Source organism: Ranitomeya imitator, chromosome 1, assembly GCF_032444005.1.
Source record: "Ranitomeya imitator isolate aRanImi1 chromosome 1, aRanImi1.pri, whole genome shotgun sequence".
Classification (NCBI taxonomy): domain Eukaryota; kingdom Metazoa; phylum Chordata; class Amphibia; order Anura; family Dendrobatidae; genus Ranitomeya; species Ranitomeya imitator.
The window spans coordinates 260,434,306-260,460,961 of record NC_091282.1 but is presented as its reverse complement, the minus strand read 5'-3'; the positions used below and the strand labels follow the sequence as shown (position 1 = coordinate 260,460,961).

The 26,656-nt window shown below is 42.0% G+C and overlaps 1 protein-coding gene across 2 annotated transcripts in view; it reads right to left on the bottom strand.

Moving 5' to 3' along the window:
* AACS (acetoacetyl-CoA synthetase) overlaps window positions 1–26,656 on the bottom strand; it is a 185,412-nt gene that overhangs the window by 145,411 nt on the left and 13,345 nt on the right. For both annotated transcript variants that reach the window (XR_011319189.1, XM_069756034.1), the window contains exons 2-4: window positions 23,802–23,905; window positions 10,100–10,220; window positions 442–555 (exon numbers count right to left, since the gene is read on the bottom strand). Coding sequence is in view for 1 of the 2 variants with exons in the window: in XM_069756034.1 (XP_069612135.1) it covers window positions 442–555; window positions 10,100–10,220; window positions 23,802–23,905 (339 nt within the window). In the remaining variant the exon portion in view is untranslated. The remainder of the gene's footprint in view (window positions 1–441; window positions 556–10,099; window positions 10,221–23,801; window positions 23,906–26,656) is intronic.

The following is a 26,656-nucleotide window of genomic DNA, read 5'->3' as shown; positions in this document are numbered from 1 at the left end:
GGAAAGGAGAAAGGCTTATCAGAAAAAGACATAGCCTAAAAAAACACTATTACACGCCATGCATTTCTCCAAAATTTGGGGGCACATTTCTGGCATAAGGTAAGCCAAATTATAGGTGACGTAAATTTTGATAATGGTCTTATCTTCTGACTGTCTGGTCTGACAGCAAACAACAGCGATAAATTTAGCACATTAGTATCAGGGTCTAGTCTATGTTTGGGTGATAAACAAATGACACTTTTGATAAATGTGTCCCAATGTATTTTTATCTCTACACAGGTGATGATGACGGGACAAATCCTGGCTGGAAAAATAAAAGAATTAGCAGAAAACTAAACATGGAACTCATGGCTAATGATTAATATATTTTCTGCCTCGCGGTCACAGAGTTTGCGATGTGGACGGCTGACTGCCAACATACAAGAAAATGCAGACAATTACCAACAACACGATCTCCAGTTTCGACCTCCATCTTCCTCATGGCCGCTGCATACAGAGCAACATCTCTTCTCAACTCTTCAAAAGTCACTTTTTCCACATTCTCATTGCTTTCCCCTGAGAATAATAACGAGATACAGCTCAGTATAATGGTAAGAATGCCAAGTGCCTGGCAGACACGGACCTAATAAATAGCTAATAGGCACATTCAGCCGGTAAACACATTAGACTTATTGCTTATTCTTACACGGTACTGGGAGGTTGAGGGCAAGACACCGCAGGAGATCAGCAAGTGAGAAAACACAATTACAGCCCTGGCTGAAAGTGTTGGCACACTTGAAATTGTTCCAGAAAATGAAGTATTTCTCCTAGAAAATTATTGCAATTACACATGTTTTGTTATACGCATTTATTTCCTTTGAGTGTGTTGGAAAAACACAAAAAAAATGAAAAAAGGCAAATTGGACATAGTATCACACAAAACCCTAAGAATGGTCCGGACAAAATTATTGACACCCTCAACTTAATATTTGGTTGCACAGCCTTTGGAATAGATAACTGCAATCAATCACTTCCTATAACCATCAACAAGCTGGTTACACCTCTGAACTGGAATTTGGGACCACTCTTTTTTTTACAAACTGCTTCTGGTCTCATATTTGAAGGGTGCTTTCTCCCAACAGCAATTTTATGATCTCTCCACCGGTGTTCAATGGGATTTAGATCCAGACTCATTGCTGGCCACTACAGAAGGCAGAAAAACAACCCCAAAATATTCAGTTTTCGATACAAAGTAGAATGATGTGCTTTACCAAAACTCTATCTTGGTCTCATCTGTCTACAAGAAGCTTTCCAAGAAGGATTTTCACTTCCATATTTTGCAAACTACAGTATAGATTTGTTTAGGTCTTTGTGTCAGCAGTGGGGTTCTCCTGGGTCTCCTGCCATGGCATTTCATTTCATTCAAATGTCGACGGATAGCTCGCGCTGACTCTGATGTACCCCTAGTCTGGAGGATGTTCTTTGGAACATGAATGGGGCTGCTTATCGACCATCTGGACTATCCTGCGTTACAAGCTTTCATCAATTTTTCTCTGCCGTTCATGTCCAGGGAGATTAGCTACAGTGCCATGGGTTGTAAACTTCTTGATTACGTTGCGCACCGTGGACATCAAGTTCTCTAGACGTGGACTTGTAACTTTGAGATTGTTGACATTTTTCAACAATTTAGTTTTTTTAAGTGCTCAAACAGTTCACTTCACCAATTTCTGTTCTCCATGCTTACTGTCTCACACACAGACACACAATACAAAGATTGAGTCAACTTCTCCCTTTTTTATCTGGTTCATCATGTGTGAAATTCATATTGCCCACACTGTTACTTGCCACAGGTGAGTTTGAAACAAAGTGTTTACATACAATTTTGGGAAGGTGCCATTTTTGGGGTTTTGTATGAAATGATGCCTAATTTGCCTTTTTCTCTCTGTTTTTTTTTGTGTTGTTCCAATACACACAAGGGAAATAAACTATCAATGGTGTCAACACTTTCGGTCATGACCATCTGTTTTGTAGGAAGACATTGATAATTAGGAGCATGGACACAGTATGGTTGAATGGGAAACACTGCCGTCTTCTAGCTCAAGAAGATATGCAGCACTCAGCAAATCAGCATTGACTTCTGAAAAACATATTGTTAGGTCGTTTTCCACCAGCTGGCACTGGCGTGTAAGCATAGACCTACGAATTTTCCTCCATGTGAATAATCGCATCAGGAGCAATATGCAAACTGTAAGGAGACTCAAGGATCATACACCCGCACACAGTTCGCTTCTTCCCATGTAGAAGGACTCTAAGGCCTAGTTTACACGTCTAGGATTTTACATTAGTATTTGATAGCGAAAACCAGGAGTGGAACAGTCAGCGGAAATGTACAATAGAAACACGTCACCACTTATGTATTTATCATCGGCTCCTGGTTTTGCTTTACAGTTACTGATGGAAAATACTGACCAAATACTGAGGTAATAAAATGACCAAATACTTTTTATACTGCCGACCGGCGTTCATTCAGGCAGGAAATCTGTCTGAGGCCATGTTCACATGTTCAGTATTTCATCAGAATTTTACCAGTATTTTAGATCATTTTTTTGCTTCACAGGGGAATGATTAACTTACATAAAACTCATGTGTATGAGCACAGACAGTCTCACTATGTTGGATTTTAACATGTCATTTATCCAAAAAGATAAGCAATGCCAGAGGTGCTTGGTAGAGTTGGTGCAAATTACCTCCTGGCATCCGCGGCTCTTCTTTTGAGTCATTGCACATTACATGTGCATCACACTGCAAGGATGACATTGCACCAGGCCAGCTAGTAAAAAGAAGAGCCGCAGATGCCAGGAGGTAGTTCTCAGGGCTCCCATCCAGCAGCCAGAAATTACCAAAATGGCCGATAGACAGGATCCTGCATATCGATTTGCACCTTCTAGTTTTTATGGCAATGGAGGCAGAGGGGATATTGGAGAAACGTACACTACTGTTCAAAACTTTAGGGTAGCTTAGAAATTTCCTTATTTTTTAAAGAAAAGCACAGTTTTTTCCAATGAAGCTAACATTAAATGATTCAGAAATACACTCTATACATTGCTAAGGTGGTAAATGACTATTCTAGCTGTAAACATCTGGTCTGTAATGCATATCTACATAGTTCTATAGAGGCCCATTTCCAGCAACCATCACTCCAGTGTTCTTATAGTACTTTGTGTTTGCTAACTGTGTAAGAAGGCTAATGGATGGTTAGAATACACTTGAAAACCCTTGAACAACTATGTTAGCACAGCTGAAAACAGTTTGGCTGATTAGAGAACCTATAAAGGTGACCTTCCTTTGAGCTAGTTGAGAATCTGGAGCATTACATTTGTTGGTTTCATTCAACTCTCAAAATGGCCAGAAAAAGAGAACTTTCATACAAAACTCGACAGTCTATTCTTGTTCTTAGAAATGAAGGCTATTCCATGCGAGAAATTGCTAAGAAACTGAAGATTTCCTACAACAGTGTGCACTACTACCTTCAGAGGAGAGCACGAACAGGCTCTAACCAGAGTAGAATGAGAAGTGGGAGGCCCTGCTGCACAACTGAGCAACAAGACAAGTACATTAGAGTCTGTAGTTTGAGAAATCGACGCCTCACAGGTTCTCAACCGACAGCTTCATTAAATAGTACATGCAAAACGCCAGTGTCAACGTCTACAGTGAAGAGGCGTCTCCAGGATGCTGGCCTTTCAGCATAAGTATACTGTGCGGCATGCATTTTCTTTGTCACATTGAAGTTTATGGGTGACGTCTACATCCCAGATCAAATGTCCCTTCAAGTGGAAACCTCAAGCACAAATTGCATATAGCAGTGTAAAAGGAGACTCACACTAACATGTTTATATGGTAACTAGATGGTGGCCGGATTCTAACGCATTGGGTAATCTAGAATATGTATGTATGTATGTATGTATGTATGTATGTATGTCGCGCTGTGAGTGGGGGTTAAATTCCGCACCAATATGATTGGTCGCGCCCGGCTGACCGATCAGCGAAGCATGGTTCAAATCTGGCGCCAATTCGCGGCCGGACTGCGCCTGTCGCTGATTGGTTGTGCCCGGCCGGCCACGACCAATGACCGAAGTGGTGTTTAAATACCGCGCGAATATCGCTGATCGGCCGTGCGCGACCAATCAGCGATATTGGCACGGGATTTAAACACCGCTTCAGTGATTGGTCGCGCACGGCCGTGCGCGACCAGTCAGCGATATTCGCGCGGTATTTAAACACCACTTCGGTCATTGGTTGTGCCCGGCCGGCCACGACCAATCAGCGACAGGCGCAGTCCGGCCGCGAATTGGCGCCAGATTTGAACCATGCTTCGCTGATCGGCCAGCCGGGCGCGACCAATCAGCGAAGCGTGGTTTAAATCCCGCGTCAATTTGCGGCTGGACTGAGTCTGTAGCTGATTGGTCGCAGGATGTCGGGGGGTTTGGGGCGCTGGATGTCGGGGGTTCGGGGTGCAGGATATAGTACAGCCACGTAGTATATAAACAGCCACGTAGTATATAGCACAGCCAAGTAGTATGTAGTATATAGCACAGCCACGTAGTATATAGCACTCATTCAGTTGTTTAATTTTGTAGAACAAAAGCAGATCACAGACATGGCGCAAAACTAAAGTAATTTCAAATGGCAACTTTCTGGCTTTAAGAAACACTAAAAGAAATCAAGAACAAAAAATGCGGTAGTCAGTAATGGTTACTTTTTTTAACCAAGCATAGGGAAAAAAATTATGGAGTCACTCAATTCTGAGGAAAAAATTATGGAATCGTGAAAAACAAACAAACAAAAAAACACTCCAACACATCAGTAGTATTTTGTTGCACCACCTCTGGCTTTTATAACAGCTTGCAGTCTCTGAGGCATGGACTTAATGAGTGTCAAACAGTACTCTTCATCAATCTGGCTCCAACTTTCTCCGATTGCTGTTGCCAGATGAGCTTTGCAGGATGGAGCCTTGTCATGGACCATTTTCTTCAACTTCCACCAAAGATTTTCAATTGGATTGAGATCCGGACTATTTGCAGGCCATGACATTGACCTTATGTGTCTTTTTTCAAGGAAAAGACAGTTTTTGCTCTATGGCAGGATGCATTATCATCTTGAAAAATGATTTCATCATCCCCAAACATCCTTTCAATTGATGGGATAAGAAAAGTGTCCAAAATATCACCATAAACTTGTGCATTTTTTGAAGATGTAATTACAGACATCTCCCCAGTGCCTTTACCTGACATGCAGCCCCATATCATCAATGACTGTGGAAATTTGCATGTTCTCTTCAGGCAGTCATCTTTATAAATCTCATTGGAATGGCACCAAACAAAAGTTCCAGCAATATCACCTTGCCCAATGCAAATTCGTGATTCATCACTGAATATGACTTTCATCCAGTCATCCACAGTCCACGATTGCTTTTCCTTAGCCCATTGTAACCTTGTTTTTTCCTGTTTAGGTGTTAATGATGGCTTCCGTTTAGCTTTTCTGTATGTAAATCCCATTTCCTTTAGGTGGTTTCTTACAGTTTGGTCACAGACGTTGACTCCAGTTTCCACCCATTCGTTCCTCATTTGTTCTGTTGTGGATTTCCTGTTTTGGAGACATATTGCTTTAAGTTTCCGGTCTTGACGCTTCGATGTCTTCCTTGGTCTACCAGTATGTTTGCCTTTAACAACCTTCCCATGTTGTTTGTATTTGGTCCAGATTGTAGACACAGCTGACTGAACAACCAACATCTTTTGTAACATTGCGTGATGGTTTACCCTCTTTTAAGAGTTTGATAATCCTCTCCTTTGTTTCAATTGACATCTCTCGTGTTGGAGCCATGATTCATGTCAGTCCACTTGGTGCAGCAGCTCTCCAACGTGTGATCACTCCTTTTTAGATGCAGACTAAACGAGCAGATCTAATTTGACGCTGGTGTTAGTTTTGGGAATGAAAATTTACAGGGCGATTCCATAATTTTTTCATCAGAAAAAATAGTTATATACTCACCCTCCGGCGTCCACCGAAGTTGTCCCGATGCATGCGAGGCTACCGCCAGCTTCCATTCCCAGAGATGCATTGCGAAATTACCCAGATGACTTAGTGGTCTCGCGAGACTGCCAAGTCATCTGGGTAATTTTGCAATGCATCTCTGGGAACGGAAGCTGGCGGCAGCCTCGCCGCTTGCGCACATCGGTGGACAGCGGAAGGTGAGAATAGCACCATTTTTTTTTTTACTATTTTTAACATTATATCTTTTTACTATTGATGCTGCATAGGCAGAATCAATGGTAAAAAGTTAGTCACACAGTGTTAATAGCAGCGTTAACAGACTGCGTTACACCGCGTTATGCCGTGGTGTAACGCAGTCGGTTTAACGGACTGCTAAAACGCTATGTGGGCGGGCGCTGACTGGGAGGGGAGTATGGAGGGGGCACTGACTGCAGGGGAGTAGGGAGCGGCCATTTCGCGGCCGTACTGTGCCCGTTGCTGATTGGTCGCATCGGGTATTCTAGAATATGTATGTAGGTTATTTATGAAGTTTTCAGAATAATGCAATTTATACACAGGATTCAGACGGCCGGGCGCGACCAATTAGTGAAGCGTGGTTCAAATTCCGCGCCAATTCGCGGCCCAGCTGCGCCTGTCGCTGATTGGTCACGGCCGGGCGTGACCAATCAGTGAAGCCAGGGCCTGCTCCAGGTTTTTGAGGGTCCCGGGCGAAAGCGTCTCAGTGGGCCCCCCTCTTTAACACATACCACGATTCATGATGCACAGATACAGCAGAGAAATATAGCACAGCAAAGTAGCATACAGCCCACGTAGTATATAACACAGCCCACGTAGTATATAAAACAGCCCACGTAGTATATTGCCCAGCCACGTAGTATATAGCACAGCCCCGTAGTATATAGCACAGAGACGTAGTATATAACACGGCCCATGCAGTATATAACACAGGCCACGTAGTATAGAGCACAGCGATGTAGTATATTGCCCAGCCACGTAGTATATAGCACAGAGACGTAGTATATAACACAGCCCACGCAGTGTATAACACAGCCCATGCAGTATATAACACAGCCCACGTAGTATATTGCCCAGCCACGTAATATATTGCACAGCCACGTAGTATATAACACAGCCCATGCAGTATATAACACAGGCCACGTAGTACAGAGCACAGCGATGTAGTATATTGCCCAGCCACGTAGTGTATAGCACAGAGACGTAGTATATAACACAGCCCATGCAGTACATAACACAGCCCACGTAGTATATTGCCCAGCCACGTAATATATTGCACAGCCACGTAGTATATAACACAGCCCATGCAGTATATAACACAGGCCACGTAGTACAGAGCACAGCGATGTAGTATATTGCCCAGCCACGTAGTATATAGCACAGAGACGTAGTATATAACACAGCCCACGCAGTGTATAACACAGCCCATGCAGTATATAACACAGCCCACGTAGTATATTGCCCAGCCACGTAATATATTGCACAGCCACGTAGTATATTGCACAGCCCATGCAGTATATAACACAGGCCACGTAGTACAGAGCACAGCGATGTAGTATATTGCCCAGCCACGTAACACAGAGACGTAGTATATAACACAGCCAATGCAGTACACCATGTTCCAAATTATTACGCAAATGACATATTTCTCGGATTTTCCTAAATGGTAGGTGCAAATGAGAGTCAGTCTAATAAAAGTCATCACCCGTTAGAGTATACATCAAATTTTATTGAAGAAACCTCCAAATGATAACAGTATAATCTCCAAAATGAATAAAAACTTAAAATGCAAATTATTAAGCACCATAAAATTTCTAACCCTATAGGGTTGAGGTCAGGGGAAGATGGTGGCCACATCATGAGTTTATCTCCTTTTATGCCAATAGCAGCCAATGACTCAGAGGTGTTCTTTGCAGCATGAGATGGTGCATTGTCATGTATGAAGATGATTTTGCTCCTGATGACACGTTTCTGCTTTATATACGATGGAAGAAAGTTGTCAGTCAGAAAATCTATATACTTTGCAGAGGTCATTTTCACACCTTCAGGAACTTACCAGCTGTTTCCCCATGATTCCGGCCCAAAACATGACTCCTCTACCTCCTTGCTGACTTCGCAGCCTTGTTGGGACATGGTGGCCATCCACCAACCATCCACTACTCCATCCATCTGGACCATCCAGGGTTGCTTGACACTCATCAGTAAACAAGACTGTTTGAAAATTAGTCTTCATGTATGTCTGGGCCCACTGCAACCGTTTCTGCTTGTGAACACTTTTTAGGGGTGGCCGAATAGTAGGTTTATGCACCACAGCAAGTCTTTAAAGGATCCTGCACCTTGAGGTTCGAGGGACTCCAGAGGCACCAGCAGCTTCAATTAACTGTTTGATGCTTTGTAATGGTATTTTGGCAGCTGCTCCCTTAATCCAGTGAACTAGTCAGGCAGAAACCTTCCTCATTATGCCTTTATCTGCATGAACTCTGTCTGTGCTCTGTTTCAGTCACAAATCTTTTCACAGTATGATGATCACTCTTAAGTTTTCGTGAAATATCTAATGTTTTCATACCTTGTCCAAGACATTGCACTATTTAACGCTTTTCAGCAGCAGAGAAATCCTTTTTATTTCCGATATGGCTTGAAACCTGTGGCCTGCTTAATAATGTGGGACATCATTTTTAAGTAGTCTTCTTTTAATTAGAATCACCTGGAAAACTAATTATCACATGTGTTTAAGATTGATATCAGTGATCCATTGAGCCCTGAGACATAATACCATCCACGAGTTTATTTGAAAATCAAAACAATTAAATCTTTATGACACTTAAATCCAATTAGCATAATAATTTGGAACACAGTGTAGATTGGTGGTCCAGGGAAGTAGTCAGCTGGGATCAGTCGTGTGAGGGCTGCTGCCCTGGGGCTACTGTCTCTGCCGTCTTTCTTCAACCATCCCCTTCTTCTCCTGTGGGGCAGATGAAGTGCTGCCAGGGAGCAGGGGCAGGACTGAACCCTCACTACATGCTAACCCTGAGTATCGGAGTCCTCTTAGGAGGAGGGGTCAGGGGGGGTGGTTCCCTCTGAGCATAGTGGGGGTGTGAGAGTGGTGACACAGGGGAACGCCTCTGTTGTCAATTCCACAAAGAGTTCACCGTCTTGTGCAATGTGGGCACCATATCCCTATTAAAATAAAAAATAGTTATATACTCACCTTCCGTCGGACCCCGGATCCAGGCGAGGCGTTTACGGATGCTCCTCGCGACGCTCCGGTCCCAAGAATGCATTGCGGTCTCGCGAGATGACGTAGCGGTCTCGCGACACTGCTACGTCATCATCTCACGAGACCGCAATGCAAGGACTGGAGCATTGTGAGGAGCGGGAAAGGCGACGGAAGGCGAGAATATAATGATTTTTTATTTTGTTTATTATTTTTAACATTAGATCTTTTTACTATTGATGCTGCATCGGCAGCATCAATAGTAAAAAGTTGGTCACACAGGGTTAATAGCAGCGTTAACGGACTGCGTTACACCGCGGCATAACGCGGTGTAACGCAGCTATTAACCCTGTGTGAGCGCTGACTGGAGGGGGCACTGACATAGAGTAGAAAGGGGCGAATTCGCGGCCGGACTGTGCCCGTCGCTGATTGGCCGCGACCAATCAGTGACGCGGGATTTCCGTGACAGACAAACAGACGGTAGTGCCCCTTAGACGATTATATATATAGAAATGCCAAGATGAGGGGGCTGCCCTAAATAATTTTTTCTTTTATTTTTGTTTGATTATTTATAGATACAGCCAAAGCAGATCATCGGGATGATCAAGCAAAAGGCAAAAAATGAAAAACTAACATTTCCCAATGGAAGAAGTCATTTTTTCCCCACATTTTAACCCTTTTCTATTTCTCTATGCTGTGATTATTCACAGCACACACAAATGTAAAGCAGCCATTGCTGTAAAGCATATGATGGGCCCTTTTATGTGCTGCACCTATGGACTTGTTTCTGCTGAAAACAGCCATCATGGAATTCTTACCATTACGTTAGCTGACACTTACTGATGGCGTATAGTGCAATCCTATCATAGTCCTTGTGTTTCAGAAGGTTCTCTGCATAATTCAGGCGGCTCCCGTGAAACCATTCTGGAACATCAGAAATCCCTTTGGATCTGTCTATTACCTGCAAATAAAGGTGATAATGTCAAATCCTTCAACTTGTATATGAAGAGCCTCCAAACCACCTTTACCTCAAATGACCGACAGATCATCTCATCCTCCAATTTTAAGAATATGTAAGGACTCTATTACTAAGGGTTGGTCTGTATTGCCGGTAGGAGAGTCATAAGGTGAGGGTTAGGCTTTATACACATTGCTATCATTAATTTGTCATAAGAGCAGAACAAGTGGAATTTCCAGACATCAGTGGGGCCTGAAAGACCCTATTGTGTACAAGAGGGTCTGTTGGGGTAAATACATGGTGTCCATCATTTTAAGGAAACAATGAAGCACGCTGTGCTAAATATTCAGGTATAGGTGATGGGATCTGCAAAGGACGGAGGTGAGGACAGAGCCCAATAGCGTCCACACACCATTACTTCTCTCCAATATTTGCTGACATCTTTTACAGTGTCAGAAGGAATTCACTGCTATAGAGAGCTGGAGGCATATGTATTTATACAGCTACCATTAACTTCTAGGAGAGTGATAGACAGTGCTGTACAAAAGTTTCAGGCAGATGTTAAAATAGAAAAGTCTTATTAGCTTATTTTTATATTTAGTATTTGGTGTGACCAACCAATGTCTCCAAAGCATCAATTTTTCTAGGTAAAACTGCATGCAATTTTTTTAAGAACGTGGCAAAAATACTGTTCCAACCATCTTGAGGAACGAATGACAGATCTTCTGTGGATGAAGGTTTCTTCTGTCCTTTAGGATGTTGAGATCGGGGCTCTTTTAGGGCCATATTATAATCACTTCCAAGACTCACTTTTTCTTTTTTACGCTGAATATAGTTGTTACTTACGTTGTATGTATGGGGTCATTGTCATGTTGCAGAATAAATTTGGAACCAATCAGATTCCTCCCTAATGGTTCTGCATGATGGATAAGTATCCATCTGTATTTTCGCAGCATTCAGGACACCAAGAAATGGGCAAAGTGGAAGACTTCAGACACATTGGTGGACCAAAGATGAAATACACATCATGCTTACCTTACTTTAAAAATAGAAAGATATCCTGCAGTGCCACCTGCTCAGACCTGGCAGCAACCAGGGTGACCCAGCTATACTCATCTACACTTCAGATAAGTCTGGCCAGAAGAGGGCTTTGTGGGAGAATTGCAGCCAAAAAGCCACACCTTCCAACATGGAAACAAGGCAAAGTGGCTCAAATTATGCACAAAAACACAAGACATCAGGTGGCGAAAAATGGTAGCACATGTACCAGAATCATGAGCCAAAATTTTAGATATTTGGTGTTGATATTTAGCATCTGTTATCCGAGTGCAATTATTTTATTTACAGCAGCATCTATTAATCAATTACAAAACCATTTACAGTTTCCTTTGTTTCAGAACTGCAATGTATCTGTACAAATCGCATACTATACTTTGGTTCCATTTAGCATCTGATCACTTTTTCACGCACTCAGACGTTAATGGACGAGTCTCACCAGGTTTCCGGAAGAAATTAGTGCATACTGCAATTTCTTCACATGCAGATTCGGTCAGGATGGAATTTAAAAAAAAAAATCACCCCAAAAATGCTCATCTGCACTGCCCCATTGAATAACAGTGATCCGAATGAGGTCCTTTTTGTTTGTTTTGTTTTTTTTGATGGACAGCACTCGTACCGAAAATACGGTTGTGTGAACGAGCTCTTATAGCAACAATGAGTGTCTCCAGACAACAATGAAGCATGGTGGAAGCTCCTTGCCAGCTTGGGGCTGCATTTTAGCAGAGTTGGGCAGTTGGTTTAGTATTAATGGTGTCCTCAATGCCAAGAATTACTGACAGATACTGCTTATCATGCAATACAATCAAGGCAGCCTCTGATTGGCTGCAAATTTATTCTACAGCAGGACAATGACACCAAATATACAACCAATGTCATTTAAGGGAACCTGTCACCTGATCCATTCTTTCATTCAGAGAAGAAGGTATACAGTACTTAAAAGATCTAGTCGGAGACTATAGCCAGAAATGAGACTACTCTGGCTTCCCCCCAGGCTGGCTTTTCCCACTGTGTACATTGGGAGAGACCTGTCAATCACCTGAAGTGGTATTTGGAAAAGCCGGCCAGGGGTGGCACCAGACTAGTCTTATCACCAACTATGGATCTTAAAAGTATATTTTCTCTGAAACATCGAAGCCTTTCAAAGAGTAATATGTGTGGCTGCAAACATACAGCAAGGTTTGGGCAGCAAGAATCAAGGAGCAGGTTCAGTTTAAGAACTATTTTCAGTGTAAGGAACAAGAAGTCCTGGAAGTGATGATATGATCCCCAAAGAGCCCTGACCTTAAAGGGGTCATCCACCCTTAGAATACAAGTATGCAGTCACTCTATTTGATTTGCATACATGCAGTTATGTGCCGACTAGACGTATACAGGTTTGCTCAATGCAAGTCTAGTCAAAATGTGGCCGGAAGTAAGCAAAATGTAGTCCGTGTGATGTGAGGATTCACAAGTCTGCACTCACACAGAGTGACTGCTGACGTGCATCCCAAGAACGGACCACCCCCTTTAACGTCATTGAGTCTGTCTGAGATTACATGAAGAGACAGAAAGATTTGCGCAAGCGACATACTGATACCTTATTCCAGAAAAATCTAGGTTTTTCTTAATACGTACATGCAGTCCTAAGATTTATGGGCAGGACAGAGATTTTCCCTTAGACTACGTGCACATGTTGAGTATTTGGTAAGTTTTTTACCTCAGTATTTATAAGCCAAAACCAGGAGTGGAACAATCAGAGGAAAAGTATAATAGAAACATATCATCACTTCTGGATTTATCACCCACTCCTGGTGCTGGCTTGCGAACAATTAGTAAAAAAAAAACTCCCCAAATATTCAATGTGTGAACGTGGCCTTACAATCTGACACCTTATTTGCAGCATGTAAATTGATCCCCTCACTACATGTGAGACATCAGGCTCCGTTCATGAAATCTCGATGCGACGCCTGTATAGAAAGAAGTTAAAGCCAGTGCCCATAGAGGGGCAGGATACTGCACAGAAGCAAGGAATCCCGAAATTTCATGAACAGAGACTGACGTCACACATGTAGCAAGAAGGCAGACTCTCGGACAGCGCTCTGTGCCACCCAAAGATCTTAACACCTCATTTACATATTAATAAAAACGTGGATTTTTCTGGAATGACCCAATCACAGATATCAAGACATTTTATTAAGCTTCCTATGCCCTACAAGCCCAATAGACGGCTTAGGAAGGTTGATCCTACTGACAAATTTTCTTAAGTCTACAGCAAGCCCTAATCACTGTGCAGTTCTGCTCTCCAGGCTCGTTCTGTGACATGAGACCTTAGCATTAATACAAAAAAAGCATTTGAGTGGGGTCTCTGCGACCATAAGAATTATAGCTGCCTGTAAGGCCATGTTCACACGTTCCTGATTTCCCTGCTGTTTTTTCTGCACTAAAAACCGCAGCTCTTGGCAGAAAACGCAGGTGCGTTTTTTGGTGCGGTTTTTAGTGCGTTTTTTAATGCAGTTTTCTCTGCAGAGTCTGTGTGTTTTCTAGGAAGTTTTTTTAGGGTTAAAATGGCTGAAAATACCCTAACCCTACCCCTAACCCTATCCCTACCCCTAACCCTACTTCTAACTGTAGTGGGGGAAAAAAAAAAAAATTCTTTATTTTATTATTGTTACTACCTAGGGGGGATGATAAAGGGGGGGGGTCATTTACTTTTTTTTTTATTTTGATCACTGTGAGGTTATCACAGTGATGAAAATGTGCCTGGAACGAATCTGCCGGCCGGCAGATTCGGCGGGCGCACTGCGCATGCGCCCGCCATTTTGGAAGATGGCGGCGCCCAGGGAGAAGACGGACGGACACCGGGAGGCCCGGTAAGTATAAGGGGGGGGAGATGAGGGCACGGGGGGGGGCGTCGGAGCACGGGGGGTGGCATCGGAGCATGGGGGGGTGGGATTGGGGCACGGGGGGACAGCCACACTCCGCCCACGCACTTCCTGCTGCAGCGGTTCTGCACCACAAACCGCAGAAAACCCGCAGATATTTTTTTCGTCTGCGGGTTTTACTGCGGGTTTGACCTCACAATGGAGGTCTATGGGTGCAGAACCGCTGCAGTTCTGCACAAAGAAGTGACATGGTCCTTCTTTTTTACCGCGGCTATTCAGCGCGGCTTTTTTAGTGAATTTCCGCATCATGTGCACAGCGGTTCCTGTTTTCCATAGGGTACATTGTACTGTACCCTGCATGGAAAACAGCTGCGGACCCGCAGCGGCAAAATCGCGGCGGTTCCACAGTAAAAACCGCACTGTGTGAACATGGCCTCAATGTGCATAAACTCAAAATGAGAAAAAAAAATATTGGATTTCCTGCAATGTTACAAAGTAAGCAAAAAAGACTTCCTGACACATCTTTAGAAAACATATACCTCTGACTACATGGTCACAAACATAGCAAGAAGCACTGGCACTGCAGCTGGAATTTGCCCATAACTAAAATTATTTCAGTTTTCTTCAGAGTGCTTCATTACACTTTTATCCATTTTTAGTCCAAGTAGCCATTTTTACCATGCAAAAAAACATAGAAGTTTCCCTACTGTCATAATCCAGCCCAGGTTTTTAGTTCTGTCTGCCTTTTTCCCGGGCTGACCATGTCAAGAGTTAACTTTGTTCTGCCTCATTCTGGGTTCAGGTTTGCTATTTAGCTCCGCTGCATCCTGCAGGCGGTGTCAGTTATATTTTCTGCCTACGGCATGAGTTTCTGACTCTGGTAGTAACCTGATTGGTCCTGCTGCGCTTTCTGACCTTGCCCATGTCTATTCCATCTTCCCTGCCCATCCTGTCTTAGTGTTTCCTGATTGATTTTTGGATTTCCCGGTGTTTGACTCAGCTTTGACTCTGACTTGACTTTGCCTCTGGTCCCTGGGACTTCTGCCTTTTGTCTGGTATTGACCCTTTGGCTCTCCACTGTCTCTGTGCTTGTTTTCTCCCTTTGTACTGCGTGACAGTCTAGGTTTTGACTTGGCTTGTTTGACTATTCTACTGCCACCTGGTGGCAGCTTTGCTGCAGCACTACAGATCTGCTCTTGCAGACTTGTTACTATCCTTCCACTCTATTGCCATCTAGTGGAAGTTGCAGTTACCTGCATAGCTGCAGAGTGACAGCTACCCCTAGCATCAGATAGTGTGAAACAGACAGCCTATAAATGCTGTGTGATGGCTTTTGATTTTTTTTTTGTGGATCAATTCACTTGAATGGGCAAGTTTGATTAAAAAAAAAAAAAGACAGATCAAAACCAGACAAGCAATTATCTCTATCTAAAATAGGACGTGTGAATAGGGATTTGCTGGCTGAAATATGTCAAAGGATCCATACAATAGGTTAAAGGGAATCTGGGAATCTGTCAGCAGGTTTTTTTTTTAAATCAGAGTAGGATAATATAAGGCAAGAGACCCTGATTCCAGGGATATGTCACCTATTAGGCTGTGTGCAGTAGTTCCAATGCAAACAGTGTTTTATCAGCGGGAGATTATCACTGCAGGACTAGGTCTCATGTACACAGCAGTCAGGCTGATATGTGTAACCCCGCCACTGATTTGCAGCTTGCTGACAATGCACGGTGTAGACAGGAAGCTGCCAGTCAGGAGAGTGAACAGGTCTATACAGGGTTCAGCTATCTGAGCCCTGCTACGTCTATAAATGAGAATCCTTGTTTTCTAACAAAACTTCACAAAGCAGCCCAGTAAGAAATACATCCTTGGAATCAGGCTCTCTTGCCCTATAATATACTGCTCTCGGATTCCATAGCAAAAAACTGCTGACATTCCCTTTAAGACAGGACAATTTCTCACAAAATATGCTTTGCTCTCTCATATATAAATTACTAAAAAGACTATTAGCAAGTTTTAACAATAAAACAAGTTAGAAACGCAACTCAATTATTTTATATGGTAATGAGCCAAGATAGCAATATAGTACCATACACTCGAGTGTATGGGATTTTGTAAAACAAAATGTTTATTGGGGTGGAGTGTATGGGGGTATTACAAAGAGAGGCAGTGTGGGGGATATTAGGTGAAGGAACATTATGGAAAGGGGCAGCGTGGGGAGGGTATGTTGTGCAGGAAGAACAGTAAGAGGCAATTATTTATACAGGGCGCAGCATGAGAGACACTTTTATTTTTAAGGGCACCATGTCGGGAAGTGCTGCTGAAGAAGGGGGTGTAGGCTGGAAAGACGATCTCTGGGTATGATATCTCCTTATGACGTCTGTACTACACGGAGACAAAAGGGATGGGGACGACACCAATCAGAGATGTTACCTATAAAGGTACATGGATGTAAATGTTTATTTGTGATACTGCCTGCGTCTCCTCAGATATATGGTTCCTGTATGGTCTGCAGTCTGATTAATGGTAACAGCAGTTCCCATTATCTCCTTACCATTGTTAATGACATACTTGGAATTGTAGGTTCATGCGATACAAAAGTATATTGTGCTGCATTCATGTACTGACAGTGTTTTTGATGCTGCATTTTATTAATGACCTTGTAGGGGGCATTCAGAGTAGAATTTCAATATTTGCAGAGGACACTAAACTCTGCAGGGTAATTAATACAGAGGAGGACAATTTTATATTACAGGATGATTTATGTAAACTAGAAGCTTGATGGGGATAAATGTAAGGTCATGCACTTGGGTAGAAGTAATAAGATGTATAATTATGTGCTTAATTCTAAAACTCTGGGCAAAACCGTCAATGAAAAAGACCTGGGTGTATGGGTGGATGACAAACTCATATTCAGTGGCCAGTGTCAGGCAGCTGCTACAAAGGCAAATAAAATAATGGGATGCATTAAAAGAGGCATAGATGCACATGAGGAGAATATAATTTTACTTCTATACAAGTCACTTGTTCGACCACACTTAGAATACTGTGCACAGTTCTGGTCTCCGGTGTATAAGAAAGACATAGCTGAACTGGAGCGGGTGCAGAGAAGAGCGACCAAGGTTATTAGAGGACTGGGGGGTCTGCAATACCAAGATAGGTTATTACACTTGGGGCTATTTAGTTTGGAAAAACGAAGACTAAGGGGTGATCTTATGTTAATGTATAAATATATGAGGGGACAGTATAAAGACCTTTCTGATGATCTTTTCAATCATAGACCTGAGACAGTGACAAGGGGGCATCCTCTACATCTGGAGGAAAGAAGGTTTAGGCATAATAACAGGCGCGGGTTCTTTACTGTAAGAGCAGTGAGACTATGGAACTCTCTGCCGTATGATGTTGTAATGAGTGATTCATTACTTAAATTTAAGAGGGGACTGGATACCTTTCTGGAAAAGTATAATGTTACAGGGTATATACACTAGATTCCTTGATAGGGCGTTGATCCAGGGAACTTGTCTGATTGCCGTATGTGGAGTCGGGAAGGAATTTATTTCCCCAATGTGGAGCTTACTCTTTGCCACATGGGTTTTTTTTGCCCTCCTCTGGATCAACATGTTAGGGCATGTTAGGTTAGGCTATGGGTTGAACTAGATGGACTTATAGTCTTCCTTCGACCTTAATAATAGCTAACTATAACTATTCATGTACTGACAGTGTTTATGGCGCTGAATTCATGTACTGAGGGTGTTTTTGACGCTGCATTCATGTACTGACAGTGGTTCTGGTGCTGCTATGGTGGACACTTATCTGTCTCGAGAACAAAAACAATCAGGTACTATTCTTACCCCCCATATAACATTTGCTCTTGCGGGTACGGCAGCAGAATATTGCTACATTATAACAATCTTCTGGAACAAAAGCGTCAAAATATGTTAAAAAAGTAACACGATGACCTCAGTCCATTAAGCGGTTCGGTAGGTGTCGTTTTGGAAAGTATGTGGCCACCATTAGTACAGGCATTATTGCCCCCTCACTGTTCTGTATCCGCCAGGAGAAAATATTACATCAATAGGGAATTTTCAGTCTATGTTTATCATTTGACTGTGAAATAACTCAGCTCATGGACTCACCACAACAGTTGAATACTTCTCACTTACCCAAGGGATTAGCTGGTAACACAATGTCCGATCCTTTCTCATACATTGCTTTGGCAATCAGATATGTTTTCAAGAAATCTGACTTGCAGACCCCATATGCCCTCATGTCTGTTTATAACAACTGATATAGGAATGTGAATGGACATAAGACCTCGGAGGGTAATACAAGATTGCAGAACATAAAATACCTGTAGATTAGTGCCAGGTTAGGGTTTCTAGTTGTAAGGAGAAATCTGAAGGCAAAAAGCATTTTTCTCCTAAGGCCGGGATCACACACAGTGAGATATGGCTGAGTCTTGCAGGTTAAAACCAAGCTCTGGCACCGGCACTCCGGAGCGGAGCGTGCGGCCGCACAGCAATACATGGAGCTGCACGCTCCGCCCCGGAGTGCCGGTGCCAGAGCTTGGTTTTAACCTGCGAGACTCGGCCGTATCAGTGCATGCTGGGATACTCAAGCAAAGCACCACCAGGGGCAAGAGGCTGTGGTCACAGTCCCTGCCCCTCCCTGAAATGAAGCATCATCAGAGATTAGTCCCTGACTGTCTCCCCCCATGTGCAGTCTCCCTCAGTGTCCTCAGTGATGAGCGCAGCATCATGTCTGTTGTCGCCTTTGTGTTTTACCTGTAGGATATCGTTGTATTCCTGTTATATTGCATGGTGCCATCTTATGGCTAACTTTGATATTTTTATTACGGTTTTTAAAATTTCATCAATAAAAATATATTTTTTACTGATTTTTTTTCTCCACTTTGGTCATTTCACACCATTCTTTCTATATGATTTTGATGTACATAGTGTAGAACTTATACATACTGTATTATTTTACTTTTGCATTTTTCAGATATGCCATATTTTTATATAAAGGTGCAGACAGAAAACATCCTATATCCTGCTGACAGGCAGAGCAAAGAGAATCTGAACTACATTAACAAGTGGAAGAGTTTGTAGTCTATTTCCATGACATATACAGGTGCTTCTCACAAAATTAGAATAGAATCAAGAAGTTAATTTATTTCAGTTCTTCAATACAAAACATGAAACTGATATATTATATAGAGTCATTACAAACAGAGTGATCTATTTCAAGTGTTTATTTCTGTTAGTGTTGATGATTATGGATTACAGCCAATGGAGACCCAAAAGTCATTATCTCAGTAAATTAGAATAATTAACAAAAACACCTGCCAAGGTTTCCTAAGCGTTTAAAAAAGGTCTCTTAGTCTGTTTCAGTAGGCTCCACAATCATGGAGAAGTCTCCTGACTTGACAGATGTCCAGAAGGCAGTCACTGACACACTCCACAAGGAAGGTAAGCTACAAAAGGTCATTGCTAAAGAAGCTGGCTGTTCACAGAGTGCTGTACCCAAGCATATCAATGGAAAATTGAGTGGAAGGAAAAAGTGTGGTAGAAAAAGGTGCACAAGCAACCGGGATAACCGCAGCCTTGTGAATCTCCCCAACAATTTTTGAATGGCCTTTTCATAACAATCCGTTATGAAAAGGCCATTCAAAAATTGTTGGGGAGATTCACAAGGAGTAGACTGCTGCTGGAGCCATTGCTTCAAGAGCCACCACATACAGGCGTATTGAGGGCATGAGCTACAAGTGTCGCATTCCTTGTGTCAAGCCACTCATGACCAATAGACAATGCCAGAAGCATGTTACCTAGGCCAAGGAGAAAAACAACTGGACTATTACTCAGTGGTCTAAGGTGTTGTTTTCAGATGAAAGTAAATTTTGCATTTCATTTGGAAATCAAGGTCCCAGAGTCTGGAGGAAGAGTGGAGAGGCCACAATCAAAGTTGCTTGAGGTCTAGTGTGAAGTTTTCACAATCTGTGATGGTTTGGGGAGCCATGTCATCTGCTGGTGTAGGTCCACTGTGTTATATCAAGACCAAAGTCAGCACAGCCGTCTACCAGGAAATTTTCGAGCACTTCATGCTTCCCACTGCCGACAAGCTTTTCGGAGATGGAAATTTCATTCTCCAGCAGGACTTGGCACCTGTCCACACTGCCAAAAGTACCAATACCTGGTTTAAAAACAACTGTATCACTGTCCTCGATTGGCCAGCAAACTCGCCTGACCTTAACCAAGAGGAAGATGAGAGACACCAGACTCAATAATGCAGACGAGCTGAAGGCTGCTATCATGCCATGCCGCATTGATGCAGTAATTGATGCAAAAGGAGCCCCGACCAAGTATTGAGTGCATTTACAGAACATAAATTTCAGTAGGCCAACATTTCAGATTTTAAAATTATTTTTCAAGCTGGTGTTATAAAGTAATCTAATTTACTGAGATAATAACTTCTGGGTTTTCATTGGCTGTAAGCCATAATCATCAACATTAACAGAAATAAACACTTGAAATAGATCACTATAGGTCACTGTAATGACTCTACATACAGTACAGACAAAGAGTTTGGACACACCTTCTCATTTAAAAATTTTTCTGTATTTTCATGACTGTGAAAATCGTAAATTCACACTGAAGGCATCAAAACTATGAATTAACACATGTGGAATTATATACGTAACAAAAAAGTGTGAAACAACTGAAAATATGTCTTATATTCTAGGTTCTTCAAAGTAGCCACCTTTTGATTTGATGACTGCTTTGCACGCTCTTGGCATTCTCTTGATGAGCTTCAAGAGGTAGTCACCGGGAATGGTCTTCCAACAATCTTGAAGGAGTTCCCAGAGATGCTTAGCACTTGTTGGCCCTTTCGCCTTCACTCTGCGGTCCAGCTCACCCCAAACCATCTCAATTGGGTTCAGGTCTGGTAACTGTGGAGGTCAGTTCATCTGGCGTAGCGCCGCATCACTCACCTTCTTGGTTAAATAGCCCTTACACAGCCTAGAGGTGTGTTTGGGGTCATTGTCCTGTTGAAAAATAAATGACGGTCCAACTAAACGCAAACCAGATGGAAAAGCATGCCGCTGCAAGATGCTGTGGTAGCCATGCTGGTTCAGTATGCCTTTAATTTTAAATAAATAACCAACAGTGTCACCAGCAAAGCACCCCCACACCATCACACCTCCTCCTCCATGCTTCAAGGTGGGAACCAGGCATGTAGAGTCCATCCGTTCACCTTTTTTGCGTCGCACAAAGACACGGTGGTTGGAACCAAAGATCTCAAATTTGGACTCATCAGACCAAAGCACAGATTTCCACTGGTCTAATGTCCATTCCTTGTGTTCTTTAGCCCAAACAGGTCTCTTCTGCTTGTTGCCTGTCCTTAGCAGTGGTTTTCTTAACAGTTGTTGTAGAGATGTGTCTGCTGCTAGAACTCTGTGTGGCATTGACCTGGTCTCTAATCTGAGCTGCTGTTAACCTGCAATTTCTGAGGCTGGTGACTCGAATAGACTTATCCTCAGAAGCAGAGGTGACTCTTGGTCTTACTTTCCTGGGGCGGTCCTCATGTGAGCCAATTTCTTTGTAGCACTGCAACTGCACTTGGGGACACTTTCAAAGTTTTAACAAATTTCTCAGACTGACTGACCTTCATTTCTTAAAGTAATGATGGCCACTCGTTTTTTTTTTTTTACTTAGCTGCTTTTTTCTTGCCATAATACAAATTCTTACAGGTTATTCAGTAGGACTATCAGCTGTGCATCCATCAGGCTTCTGCACAACACAACTGATGGTCCCAACCCCATTTATAAGGCAAGAAATCCCATTCATTAAACCTGACAGGGCACACCTGTGAAGTGAAAACCATTTCCGGTGACTACCTCTTGAAGCTCATCAAGAGAATGCCAAGAATGTGCAAAGCAGTCATCAAAGCAAAAGGTGGCTACTTTGAAGAACCTAGAATATACGAGGGGCGATCCAAAAGTAATGATAATCGGTTATTTCTATTGCACACAGAAATTAAAATAAAATGTTTTCTTCTCTCTTAGGTACCCACTAGTCCAGGAAAAAAAATTTACTTAAATAGACCACGATTCCCGGGAGCAACATTCATTTGAATATGAACTGCCGAGGAGTGAACATCAAAATAGAAAAAAACGAGCTCAGAGCTGTCATCAAATACCTCTGCTTGAAAAAAATGACTACCAAAGACATACACAGCGACTTGGTGGAAACATTGGGGGACTCTTCTCCTCCATATTCCACAGTGGCATGCTGGGCCAAGGAATTTAAGCTGGGAAGAACATCGATGGAAAATGAACATCGTGAAGGATGCCCATCCACGTCCCTCAATGAAGAAAACGTGAAAAAAGTTGAAGAAGTTGTATTGGCAGATCGAAGAGTGACTATCAGGCATGTAGCTGAGGTCACAGGGATCTCATATGGCAGTATTCAAAGAATCCTTGCAAACGAATTGCATATGAGAAAGGTCTCCGCGCGTCGGGTGCCAAAAATGTTAACCGACGAACAAAAGAAGAAACGAGTTGACATTTCAATAGCAAATCTCGAAAAGTTCCAAGCAGACAAGGAAAATTTTTTGTCACGTTTTTTGACCATGGACGAGACCTGGATCCACCACTTTGATCCCGAAACTAAACAACAATTGATGACATGGAAACGAGCCGACGAACCGACGCCGAAGAAATTCAAAGTGTCAAGCTCAGCAGGGAAGGTTATGGCGTCCGTTTTTTGGGACGCTGAAGGAATTATTATGGTGGACTATTTGGAGAAGGGAGCCACTATTACGGGCTCCTACTACGCAGAACAAATAAGAAGATTGTGGGAGGCTATCAAGGAGAAAAGGCGTGGCAAACTGCGGGCTGGAGTGCTGTTTCACCAAGATAACGCGCCGGCTCACAAAGCTGCTGTTGCCATGGCTACCATTCAAGAAGCGGGCTTTGAACTGGTGGAACACCCTCCCTATTCACTAGATCTAGCCCCCAGTGACTTCTTTCTCTTTCCTCGGCTCAAGGAACACCTCCGGGGCAAGAAATTTGACGACAATAGCGACGTGATAACCGCTTTTGGGGATTTTTTTGAGGGTCAAGATCAAGAATTTTTTTCAAAGGGAATTCTAAGTTTAGAAAAGAGATGGACTAAATGTATAGACTTGTTAGGAGACTATGTAGAAAAATAAATTTATTTTTTGACTATATTCATTGTGTTTAGTATTGATTATCATTACTTTTGGATCGCCCCTCGTAAGACATAATTTCAGTTGTTTCACACTTTTTTGCTGAGTATATAATTCCACATGTGTTAATTCATAGTTTTGATGCCTTCAGTGTGAATTTACAATTTTCATAGTCCCGAAGATACAGAAAAATCTTTAAATGAGAAGGGGTGTCCAAACTTTTGGTCTGTACTATATATACCAGTTTCACATTTTGTATTGAAGAACTGAAAACAATTATTTTTTGATGATATTCTAATTTTGTGAGAAGCACATGTAGGTCTTCATTGGTGCTGCACACATTGAATTCATTTCTGCAATGAAGATCATTTGCAAAGAGGCTTCATATTATACACATTAGGACTCATGTCCACAGTGGGGAATTTTCTGTTAACATTTTAACAAGAAGGCATACCTCATCATATATACGGGAGAAGACAATGCCACTGAAATCCCAAAATTCTCCCCAAAATTCTGGATAGAACTCCACTGACCACTGGTACAGCTCATTGTAGTTACCTAGTATAAGGAGAACAAGGAAAAGTTAATATATTTTATTCTTTTTTTTTCTCTTTGTACATAAAAAGGTTACAAAAGCAGTTTGTGAATAAGATCTATAACCGTCTAACCACATAGTGAATAGTATTCATATACCATTTACAATGACTATAATGGAAATAACACTCACTAAAGTGTATGGTATTCTGCAAACTTGCAGGGTGAACACAAACGCTCCTAGTAGGGTTGAGCGACCTTGACTTTTTTAGGGTCGGGCCGGGTTTCGCGAAACCCGACTATCTCAAAAGTCGAGTCGAGTGAAATCGGCCGATTATGGCGAAAAGTCGAGGATCGACCGAAACACGAAACCCAATGCAAAGCCAATGGGAATTTTTTTTTTTTTTTTTCTCTCTCTCTCCTCTCTCTCTCTCTCCCTCTCCCCCCTCCGTCCGTCCCTGAACTGAAAAGCTGGTGTTACACAGTGCAAATCGCTACAGCGCACAAGCGACAACATGGCGATAGGCGTCCACGCCCCTAAGACCTATGTCATCACTCTGCCCACGCCCCTTCATTGGCTGAAAAAAATGGCGCCAAGCGCGTCATACGAAACGCGACTTTGGCGCGAAAGTCGCGTACCGCATGGCCGACCCCACACAGGGATCGGGTCGGGTTTCATGAAACCCGACTTTGCTAAAAGTCGGCGACTTTTGAAAATGAACGATCCGTTTCGCTCGACCCTAGCTCCTAGTACTAATGCCTTCTGGCCTAATAGGAAGATATTAAGTTCACAAGGGCTTGTGGTTTAACTTTTCCCACATTTCAAGGAGTCATCCGAGGTTACGTGGCCACAGAAGTCTCAGTCTGGTATATTACCTACAGTAATGTTGCTTATACACATTAGATGTTACAATCCTGACTTGGTCATTCAGCGCCATTTATTAATTATAGTAACTGGGTGGAGGCTAGGGATGGGTGATGCTGCCCAAAATCAAAGACTATTATAAGCTTGATATTTCTTTTTTTTCGAAGGTAAGGATTATTAGAAATTGCTAGAATTTACAAGAATCTGAGCAAGAAAATGTAAGAAAGTCTAGCAGAAATATACTCCACAGTTGTGGAAAAAAAAAATATAGCAGTTCGGAAATTGGAACTAACTCCTTCCCAACCAGGCGATTTTATATTTTTTGAGGGCGTTTAGTTTTTTCCTCGTCTTATAAAAAGAGCCATAAACTTTTTTTATTTTTTCATCAACATAAATGTCTGAGGGTTTTTATCATTTGAAGTACTGGAAAGCGGGGAAAAAATTCCAAGTGCGGCAAAATTGCGAAAAAAGAGCAATTCCTCAATTGTTTTTAGCATTTTTTTTTTATTATTTCCAGGAGTTAATTATACAGTAAAAATTACCTGGCAATATGATTTTCCAGTTGAATATGATTGCACACATACCAAACATGTATAGTTTTTACAGTATAGCTTTTATTTTAGATTAAGTGGTAAAAAAAAAAGTCAGAAATTTTTAAAATAAAAATTTTTTTCCCTCTGTTGCCGTTTTCCGAGACTGGTAACTTTTTCATTTTTCTGGAAGATTTTTTTTATTGATATCACTTTGGTGTAGATTAGAGGTTTTGACCGCCTCTTATTACATTTTTTTTATTGTGTTGCTGCAGTAGTCTAAAAACTACAATTCCGGCGTTTTGATTTTTTTTTCTCGTTATGACGTTTACCAATTGGATTAATTTATTTTATAGTTTGATAGCTCAGACTTTTACAAACGCAGCAATACCAAATATGCATGTTTTTTAAATGTTATATCTTAACCGTCGTAGCTTTTTCGCTTCCCTCCTTCCCAGAGGCATAACTTTTTTATTTTTCCGTCAATTTGGCCATGTGAGGGCTTATTTTTTTGCGGGACGAGTTGTACTTTTGAACAACACCCATTGGTTTTACCATGTCTTGTAACAGAAACCAGGAAAAAAATTCCAAGTGCGGTGAAATTGCAAAAAAGTGCAATCCCACACTTGTTTTTTGTTTGGCTTTTTTGCTAGGTTCATTAAATGCTAAAACTAACCTGACATTATGATTCTCCAGGTCATTACGAGTTCATAGACACCAAACATGTCTAGGTTCTTTTTTATCTAAGTGGTGAAAAAAAAATCCAAACTTTGCTTTAAAAAAATAAAATTGCACAATTTTCCGATACCCGTAGACTCTCCATTTTTTGTGATCTCGTGTTGGGTGACGGCTTATTTTTTGCGTGCTGAGCTGACATTTTTAATTATACCATTTTGGTGCAGATACTTTCTTTTGCTCATCCGTTACTGCATTTTAATGCAATGTCGCGTCGACCAAAAAAACGTAATTCTGGTGTTTTGACTTTATCGCTACGCCATTTAGCGATCAGGCTAATCCTTTTTTTTTTTTTACTGATCGGGCGATTCTGCACTCGGCAATACCAAATATGTGTAGGTTTGATTTTTTTTTTTCAAATTGTTTTATTTTGAATGGGGCGAAAGGGGGGCGATTTGAACTTTTATATTTTTTTTTTAGTTTTTTCATATTTATAAAAACCTTTTTTTTTTACTTTTGCCATGCTTCAATAGCCTCCATGGGAGGCTAGAAGCTGGCACAACTTGATCGGCTCAGCTACATAGAGGCGATGTTCAGATCGCCTCTATGTAGCTGAATTGCTGACTTGCCATGAGCGCAGACCACAGGGAACTAAGTTTAGTTCAACTGTCCTGTGTTAGATTATGTCTCACACTGGTAACTCCC